This window comes from Manis pentadactyla, chromosome 15, assembly GCF_030020395.1.
Source record: "Manis pentadactyla isolate mManPen7 chromosome 15, mManPen7.hap1, whole genome shotgun sequence".
Taxonomy (NCBI): Eukaryota; Metazoa; Chordata; class Mammalia; order Pholidota; family Manidae; genus Manis; species Manis pentadactyla.
Window position 1 is genome coordinate 56,761,310 of NC_080033.1, and position 9,171 is coordinate 56,770,480.

At 42.4% G+C, this 9,171-nt stretch overlaps 2 protein-coding genes across 8 annotated transcripts in view; one reads left to right on the forward strand and one right to left on the reverse strand.

Annotated features, from left to right (window-relative positions):
• Nucleotides 1–43: 43 nt before the first annotated feature.
• Nucleotides 44–9,171, forward strand: part of NIP7 (nucleolar pre-rRNA processing protein NIP7) — a 58,522-nt gene continuing 49,394 nt past the window's right edge. For 3 of the 6 annotated variants that reach the window (XM_057492797.1, XM_036897749.2, XM_036897748.2), the window contains exons 1-4: nucleotides 44–176; nucleotides 291–377; nucleotides 481–619; nucleotides 1,109–1,249. In XM_057492797.1, the coding sequence (XP_057348780.1) occupies nucleotides 121–176; nucleotides 291–377; nucleotides 481–619; nucleotides 1,109–1,249 (423 nt within the window). In that variant the 5' untranslated portion in view covers nucleotides 44–120. Of the gene's footprint in view, nucleotides 177–290; nucleotides 378–480; nucleotides 620–1,108; nucleotides 1,250–1,396; nucleotides 1,433–1,457; nucleotides 2,697–7,613; nucleotides 7,832–9,171 lie in introns of those variants that run through there. The other 3 variants (XM_036897745.2, XM_036897746.2, XM_057492798.1) reach the window with 3 other exon arrangements.
• On the reverse strand, nucleotides 3,062–8,211 carry TMED6 (transmembrane p24 trafficking protein 6). 2 transcript variants are annotated; one of them, XM_036897744.2, is made up of 4 exons: nucleotides 7,869–8,211; nucleotides 6,523–6,649; nucleotides 5,104–5,201; nucleotides 3,062–3,303 (listed from the first exon to the last, which is right to left on the reverse strand). In XM_036897744.2, the coding sequence occupies exons 1-4, from the start codon at nucleotides 8,157–8,159 to the stop codon at nucleotides 3,070–3,072; spliced, it is 750 nt and encodes a 249-aa protein (XP_036753639.2). In that variant the 5' UTR covers nucleotides 8,160–8,211; the 3' UTR covers nucleotides 3,062–3,069. The 2 variants fall into 2 exon arrangements, with proteins under 2 accessions (XP_036753639.2, XP_036753637.2); XM_036897742.2 differs by having other exon boundaries at nucleotides 5,104–5,255.

Here is a 9,171-nt window from a genome sequence, read left to right on the forward strand (position 1 = left end):
GAGAAGGCCTGGAGAGCGGCTAGAGGGGCCGGCTGTGCGGTTGCCTGGGAGCGGCCTGCGACTGACTTCCGTTTCCGGCGGCTGAAGCACGAGAGTCCGGCGTCCCTACCCAGCGGGAAAATGCGGCCTTTGACTGAAGAGGAGACCCGCGTAATGTTTGAGAAGATAGCAAAATAGTAAGCGCGCGCGGGGCGATAGAGGGAGTGTGCGTGGGGCGGGGCGGGCGCGGGTGGAGTGGGGCTGGGATGGGCCCGTTCGGGAGCGGCCTCCAGTCCTCCTCTCGCCTGCAGCATCGGAGAGAACCTTCAGCTGCTGGTGGACAGGCCCGACGGCACCTACTGCTTCAGGCTGCACAACGACCGGGTGTACTACGTGAGGTGAGGTGGTGCCGGTGGGCAGCTTGGACCCGGGTGGGGGGACTGGGGCCCAGCAACCTCCCTCATGTGACACCCACTTCTCCCTTACACTAAACCCCGTTAGTGAGAAGATCCTGAAATTGGCCGCCAACGTCTCTGGGGACAAGCTGGTGTCGCTGGGGACCTGCTTCGGAAAATTCACCAAGACCCACAAATTCCGGTTGCACATCACGGCTCTCGATTACCTTGCACCCTATGCCAAGGTTTGTGGGGTGGTTTCCAGCCTTGCACTGGGGATGGAAGAAGTCAAGGACACAGATAATTGGGCAGCTTCCCTGCCACAGAGACCTTGACAGTGTTTGGGCCAGTGCCAGCACATGGAGACAGTTTGCAGGGCTTGCTGCTTGGGCTTACCTAGGATGTCTGAGGAGTTGTACCTATTTCCAGCAAAGTAGAAAAATCTATGCGGACCCAGCTCAAAATCGAAAAACAAATGGGTGGCTGTGGTGAGGAGCCTAAAACGGGGTCTAGAGAAAGAATTGTTAAACTGTCCGTGGGAGAAGTTTGTAGAGTTGAGGAGAGAACTACATCGCAGTTCTGTTAAGGGGGTGAATAATTTGAGGGAAACATGCATCTCTCTTTTCTTTAAAATTCTTCCAAGAAATTAATCACAGATCCAGCAGCTGTCTTATCTACAGAGATATAACTATTAGCATTTTAATGTCTATTGAATTTAATTTTCTTTCTTACAGTATAAAGTGTGGATAAAACCTGGAGCAGAGCAGTCCTTCCTGTATGGGAACCACGTGTTAAAATCTGGGCTGGGTCGAATCACCGAAAATACTTCTCAGTACCAGGGAGTGGTGGTGTACTCCATGGCAGACATCCCTTTGGTGAGTAGAGATGGTAGCTGTTAAAAAATCCAGTATCTTTTTACTTCAAGGATGTGTTTTCAGTCTATGTGCCTGAGAGACTAAATTCTCAGCATCTTTTGAATTTCTCAAAGATAAGAACTATATTTTTTTCATCTTTGTTTCCAGCCCTCAGTGTGTGCTTACTGAATGACTTGAGTGAATCAGTGTCTCTTCTTTTGAATCCCAGGGTTTTGGGGTGGCAGCAAAGTCTACACAAGACTGCAGGAAAGTAGACCCCATGGCGATTGTGGTATTTCATCAAGCAGACATTGGGGAATATGTGCGGCATGAAGAGACATTGACTTAAAACGAAATCATCGCAAGGACTTATGGCCGTATGGAAGGGCCTAGCTTTGTTTCCTGTGTCTGTGTAGGCTCCACCATCATGTTGAATTTTGTCAACACTGTGACCTCTTCAGGGACTTCTTAGTTTAAAATTCTCTCTATTATGGACGAATGCAGGCTGGATTCTTAAGAAATGGCTCAAAAATGGGGTTTCAGATCATTGTGTTTGTGACTAAATAGAATACTGTGTTTTATATTTGGATTAGAGGGCTTCTTGTTTCGAGTAACAGGTTCTAAATCGTTGGAACTGAGGACAAGAATGGTTTATTGTTATCTATGATAACACTGTTTTCCAAACCCATTATAAGAACACATGGATTTTCTTCATTATTAATTAATACTATGAAAGTTAGATATTGCCATATCACCGTAGTAGGCTGTGTGGGATATTGGATAAAATAATAAGAGCTATTTATTTTGATTTTCTACGCAGTAGGTGTGGAAGAAAAACTTGGATTCAATCCCCAGTTCTGACATCTACCAGCTGTATGGCCTTAGCCGAGTCATTAAACTTTAATAAGCTTCATTTTCTTCTTCTGTTTCAAAAAATAGCTTTGACCTTCCTACTTAAGGGTAGTTTTTAGAACCTAGAAATCACCTAGCACAGTGCCTAGCAAATGATAGGTGTTGAATAAATGCTAAGAATTATTTTTACATTGCATATACTGAGTACTTCTGTTACTAAGAGTAGGATCTTAAGAGCATAACTTGATTATATTATCTTGGTTTTTACAAGCTGTTTTTCTCAATCTTTCTTTTTTCTTGGATGGTATGATCCCAGGCTGAATGTTTTTTTCATCACCTTGATATCCTAAAACATAATTTCCCTTACGAACTTTTACTTACCTGACTGGACTAAATAAAAAGCACTAACCAGAGACACTGACATAATTCAGTCCTCCATCCGTCCCCACGCCTTCCAAAATTATCTTTAGAATTATTAAAGTATACTCTTAAGTGGAAAAACATTTCACAAAAAAATTTTAAAGCTACTGTATTGTACAATTTAATGAAAATACTGCTTATTTTAAATTCCAAAAGTGACATCTCTAAAAATAAAATATTTTTCACCTACAAAAAAGCACTCTGCCAACTCCTGTTTTTGTATGCAATGTATAAAACAGGGTTTTATATGTTTTTGTCCCCCTTTTTTAAACTCTTCTCCCTGCCGAGGTTCTCTGTTAAATCTCTGACTGACTTAGTAAAGGCTAAGGATGCTATGTGATGAACAGTATTTTAATGGCAGAATTTAGTGTATACTTGAGAAATAGCCAGCATCAAAATTTACACATTTTTATTTATTGCCAATTTGCCTTTGTAGGTGAGAGCAATAGACTAAAACTTTCTAACAAGAGAAACTGACCTTTTCCACCAGCTTATAAAGCTGTTTTGACCAAAGCTTTGACGAAGCTTCTGCCTCAGAAGGAAAGAGCAGGGTGCGTAGTTGTTGTAGCTTAGCATCTTGGCTTCTTTGTGTCTGTAGTCATTTGGACATTGAAGAGACGCTTCAGGAAATACAGCTGCAGGATCCCAGAGACAACGATAACAAGGCTCTGGGCCATTGACCACCAGTTCACGTAGTTATAGTTTGATTGGAGAAGGAAAAAGTCAGCCATTTTCCTCATGCGAGCAAAGTTGTAGTATCGCCACATGTGGAAGATATTGCTCTGCACCTTACGTGTACTCTCCTGCAGGATGGAAAATAAAATAAGGGGGTCCTTCTACCCCCCATCTAGTCTTACCTGGGTGCTCACCAGCACTAACCTAAGTTCTCTGGAAGTTGAGTGACTTACTCATATGATTTTATGATATGTAATAAGTTGCTGATAATGCTACTTTTGCTGTATATGAAAAAATGGCCTGGGCTTTAGAAAAAAGACAAAATTTTTATAAAGAAAAAGTTGAGCACTGAAAATGAGAGCTCTTCCAGAGTATCTCTAGATTTAGACATGTACTCAGCACATCATTGCCCTGCCAGTGGTGTTTTCCTGCTCTTCGTATACGGTAGAAGACAAGAACCTGCAAATTTTTTGTTAAAAGGCCAGAAAGCAAATATTTTAGGCTTTACAGGCATTGTAGTATCTGTTGCACCTACTGAGCTCTGCCATTGCAGCACTAAAGCAGCCATACACAGTATGAAATTGTCAAATGAATGCAGCTGTGTTTAAGTAAAAGTTCATTTACAGAAACAGGCAGTAGATTTTTGTGCATCGAGGAGACTATCAAAACAATGAAACAACATCCCACAGAATGGGAGAAAATATCTGCAAATCATTTATCTGATAAGGGACTTAGAGCCAGAATATTATTTTTAAAAACTCTTAGAAGTCACCAATAAAAAGACAACTCAGTTTTAAAATGGGCAAAGGAACTAGGCTTGGGGTTGATTAATGATTGTGCATTGAGTCCCCTATACAGAATTTTATTGTTGTTAACAACCATTTGCTCAATAAATATGAGAGATGCCCTCTCAAAATAAATAAATAAATAAATGAAATAAAATGGGCAAAGGATTTGAATCGACAGTTCTCCAAAGACAACATACAAATGGCCAAAAGCATTTGAAAAGATGCTCAATGTCATTTGCTATTAGGTAGACACAGCGCAAAACCACAGTATACCACTTCATACCCACTAGGGTAGTCAAAAGAGACAGTGATGTGTTACAAGGATGTAGAGAAAGTGCAGTCCTCATATACTGCTGGTGGGAGTGTGAAATGGTTCGGCCATGGGAAAGCAGTCCCTCACAAAGTTAAACTGAGTTACCATATAACCCAGCAGCATACCACTTCTTGGTATGCAGAAAATAAAACATGTTGGTTCACACAAAACCTTGTATGCAAATATTCATAGCAGCAGCATTCATGAGAGCCCCAAAATGAAAATAACCCAGATGTCTGTCAGCTGATAAAGGGATAAAATGTGGTGTATCCATACAGTAGAATGTTATACTTTAAAAGGAATGAAGTACTAATACATGCTACAGTGTGACCACTGACAGGGAAAGAAGCCAGGCGAAAGGCCACAGTATGATTCACGCACATGAAATATACAGGACAGGCAGATTTATAGAGATAGAAAGTAGATTAGTGAGTTCCCAGGGCTGGGGGCCAAGGAGAATGGAAAATGACTAATGGGTATGGAGTTTCTTTTTGCGGTGATAGAATTAGATGCTGGTGATAGTTGCAGGACCTTGGGAATGTACCAAAACCACTGAATTTACACTTTAAAATAGTGAATTACATAAAAAAGAACAGGCAGTGGGCCATATGTGGCCTCTGAGCCACAGTTTGCCAACCCCTGGTATAAAACCAGTGAGGAGAATTTCAAGAGCTCTGAGTCATAAAAAGTAAAGGCTTCAAATCCCCTTGCCTGTTTGGTTTCTCCTCAAGTAAGCTTTTGCACATGATATTACTCCCATAACTTTAATCTTTTCTCCAAATTTAAAATCAGCTTCCATGGATGTTTCTCTCCCCCAGAATAATTACCTCAATCGCGTCCAGAGTATCATTCAGCTGTTTTCGTTCACTCTTCTGTTTGTGGTCCATCTCGGGCCCCTCATAGAAGACTCCAAAGTTGAGGTACACTTGCACAGAACCAAAGTGATTTTGCTGATTGTTTAGACAAAGCTGATAAAAACCTGTAGGAATCCCTAGATCATTACCAAGTCTTGGTTTCCCACCCGCTGTTGATCTCCCACCCTCTTAGGAGTTACCTGTTCTCCCTGTTAAGTGTGCTGCTGCAGCACTGTCCCCATGTGCTCAGGAAGTACAAAGGTCCAGTTTGAATATGGAAGACACTAATCTTACATGAAACTTGTCTTTCCAAATATTACTTACCATAATTACTGTGTTTTGCCAAATACTACTAACTTAAATTCTGTACTGGACAGAAAAGAATGTTTCTCCTTTTTCACCCTGTAATCTCCACGTCTCTTATTAAAAAGAACTTTTCTGCTCATGAAAATGAGTTGAAATGAAGACCATAGTATCTGCCTGCTGCTGTACACCCTTAGAACTGGGGGAATGCCATCTTGAACTTGAAACTAGGGGAAAATTTGATACATTAGTGAATGAAAGAAGCTATCCTGGAGGAGTACCTTCCTGCAAGGTGATTTGTTTGGGTACTGATAATTTAGGGTACGTCTGGTGCTTATTTTCAACTGGGGTCACCTCCCTTGGTGTGTGGGCATAAAGTGGGGAGGACTGGAATTAGGTGTGGCAATGTATTTGATTATGAAAATGATTGGAAGGCACTACTGGCATGTAGGGGCCAACGATGCTAAATGTCCTGTATTGCTGAATATCCTGTGCTACTTGTCTTTTTGTATACCTGGCTGGTAGAAAGTCAGAACTGACTGTTGCTGTCCGGGCTGGGGACAGGCTTGATCTGGCTGTAGGAATTTTTGTGATTGGAGAAATGCTTTGCTGTGGAATGTGGATATATTTCATGGCCATGCATTTCCTTTTGTTTTGAGTCTGCTTTTTGTTAACTGGCTCGAGTACTGTGATGACTGGAAAGAAATGCTGTCCCGTAATAAAGTTGTTAATTGGCATTTTGTATTATAAATGGGTCTCTCTGTTTTGGTCACTTTCGCATAGTCTGGTCAGTTGGAGATGATGAGATAAATTGAGTTTCTGGTCCCTGGAGTTAAAATAGTTAAGTCACCTGGAGACTCTATCCCCAGACTGCCAGTGGACAGCTGCTCAATGTCCTTGGCCACTGGAAGTCTCCAGGAAAACAGTTGCGGTGTTGAAGACCAATTTTTTTTTCCTACTATTGCACCATCCCTGTGTGAAAAAGCCAGGGCTTCACATCTTAGGTACTTATCTCAGTACTTTCTCATTATTTCCCCAGTTTCAAAGAAATCTGTGATGATTATAGTAGCTGTGGCTATAAAAACAGACCTGTCTCTTGGGTAGAGAAGTTAATCTGGCCTCGAACATTCCAAGAGGTGTCTATGAGAAGACCTTGTGGGGTATGTGCAGTGGCAGCAATATGCCGGTCGTGTGACATTCCCAGTGTGCGCTGAACCTGCCGAGACACATTAGGGAGGGAGAAGAGCCCCTGCTGCCTCGCCAAGAAGCTCCCTGATGATCCCATGATCATCAGCACAGAGGTTCACAGTCAGTGATGGCACTGCCCACCTCCCTCTGGGAGTTTGGATGAGAAACCATGGTGCTGGGCGGGAGGGAGAGACAGCAGTGCTGAGCGTCCTGCCATGTTAGTAGCAATATTGTAGGACAAAGAATTGCCCAAAATGCCAATAGCACTGTTGGTAAGAAGACATGGCTCAGACCATATAGCAAGTGAGTATCAGTTGGTATGTGTGACTCTGGCTCTCGAGTTCTTACTAAACTTGTTTGGTTTTGACCTCTCTGGTGGTGCCGAGACTTGGGCTTATTTGATGCTGTCATGGTCAAATAAGTAAGGTAGTCTAACAGGCACTTGTCTTCAAGGTGCACTTTGGTTAAGCACAGTGAGCTGACTAGTAGCTACAGTTCTATCATAAATTCAGAGATAAGAAAAGGCTGTGATAAGTTAATTTAAAATGTCAAGTTACAGTGAAGTAAAATCAAGATAGCCTATTACTGTGTAAACAAAAATTAGAAAGTTAACAAGCTTTTAAGATAAGGAACAAAGGAAACAACCTCTAACTTTACTATTGAGCTCACCATCCTTGAACACTGGCATGAGACAGAGGCTGGATGAAAGTACCTGGCCTGTGAACAGACAACCCGAAAACATTGCCTTCCTAAAAGAAACAGGACCATCTGGCTGAAAAGAGAAATCTTAAGCCAGTAACTCTCCAGTTTGCCAGAGAAGGCAAGAGAGTAAGTGTTGCTCTTCCAACCCTGTAAATTGAAGCATCTTTCTTTGAAATCTCTGGGCCTATCTCCAAACTTCATGTTACTTTTCATTCAACTTTGTACCATGTTTTAGTATTTTTTAAATGTATTCTCCCAATCCAAATAAATGTGATGAATTACCTCCCCAGGAAGAGGCAACCTGTTTGTCCCATCGCTTTGAGCATACCTCCACAGCCCCCCGTTTGAGAAGCCAAGCCATATGTTTCAGTGATTATTCATCCATTGCGTTTCCATCTAACTGCAGGTCCGCTTCATTAACAGGTAGGGAATCATAGATTAATAGACAACCAGAACCTTGTGTTCATCTAAAACTTGACTCTCTTTTCAAAAGGAAACAAACAAAAACAAAGCCCCAGTATGGCCAGCAGAGTCCAAGTACCCACCTCATAACTGAAAAAGAAGTATCCCATCTGGTGGGCGAATTGCCAAAAGCATTCTGTGCCTCCTGGAGGGATCATGATGGCAAAGTCATTTTGATCTGCTCCACGGAAGAGCAGCTGGTCCCCAGAGCCACTAAGGGGTTCTGTCTTCTGGCTCCTAGCAGAGGTCACTAGGTTAAGAACCACCAGTCCAGCCCCAAAGAACAAAGGAAACATGGTGCTTTCTGGAGACTCCTTTGCATGTGAACTATGCAGCCCAGAAGAACCAAGTAGCTTAGACTGCTGGGTAATCATTAACTCCACCAGCCACACAGGCCATCTCAGGGTCACACACAGATATTACCTAACAGAAGTTTTTGCTTTCACCTCAAAAACATACCAAACTTACTTCACGAGTGCCAAATGGAATCTACTTCAGAAGAGGTCGTTCCATCCCTTTCTTTGGGCTGTCATCTTGCTTCTTGGGGATAAACACTGGGGAAGTTTATAACCTGACACAGATTAGCTGGGAAGATTTTTCCCTTTCTTATCAAATTGCTAGATTGATATCTATTGCTCCTGTAAGACACACAGAGCAACACCTGTTTCAGTGGACTTGTGCCCAGTGCTACAGCTTAGAGAGCAAAGTACAGCATGGAAGTGTGTGCAGAAAATTTTAATGGATGAATAGTGAGCAAGAGAGAGTGATGATAACCCTCATCTGGTGCCTTCCACCTGATAGTCATCTAAAGGTATCCAAAACCTGCTTAAAAGAAGATTTTATTGTTCAAACCCCAGAAATTTCTTCTGACTTCTTCAGCATCCAGAGGGAATAAGGCTCGTTGAACACCCACTGTCTTCACGGTTAGCATGGAGCAAAGAACGTTACCTCCCTCTTATTTATTCTCACAACAGCCCTACAAGGGAGATGCCATTACTGCTGCAATGGAGATGAGGAAATGGACATTCAGAGATTGCAGTGGCCGGCTCAGCACCCCACAAGCACCACTGTGGGATGGCCAGGGCCCTGAGTGGGCCTTGCAGTCTTACCTACCAGGATGGTGTTTCTGTCAGTCTCTGAGTTATGACAATGTCTCAGTGTTTTTATTTCAGCCATCATCTTAAAAACAAACCAGCATTAGCACATTCTAACCAAGTATTGCTTCAGAACTCAACACACTGACTCCAAGTGCTAATACTTTAACTGTCACCAGGTAAAAAGCAAAGAACAGACTTCATAATTGTGTTGAGTTCTAGAGAAGACCAAGTGACATCGTAGTGCTCTGGAGGCATGGTGGCTCTACAAGTCTTGTTGAGATGGAGGTGG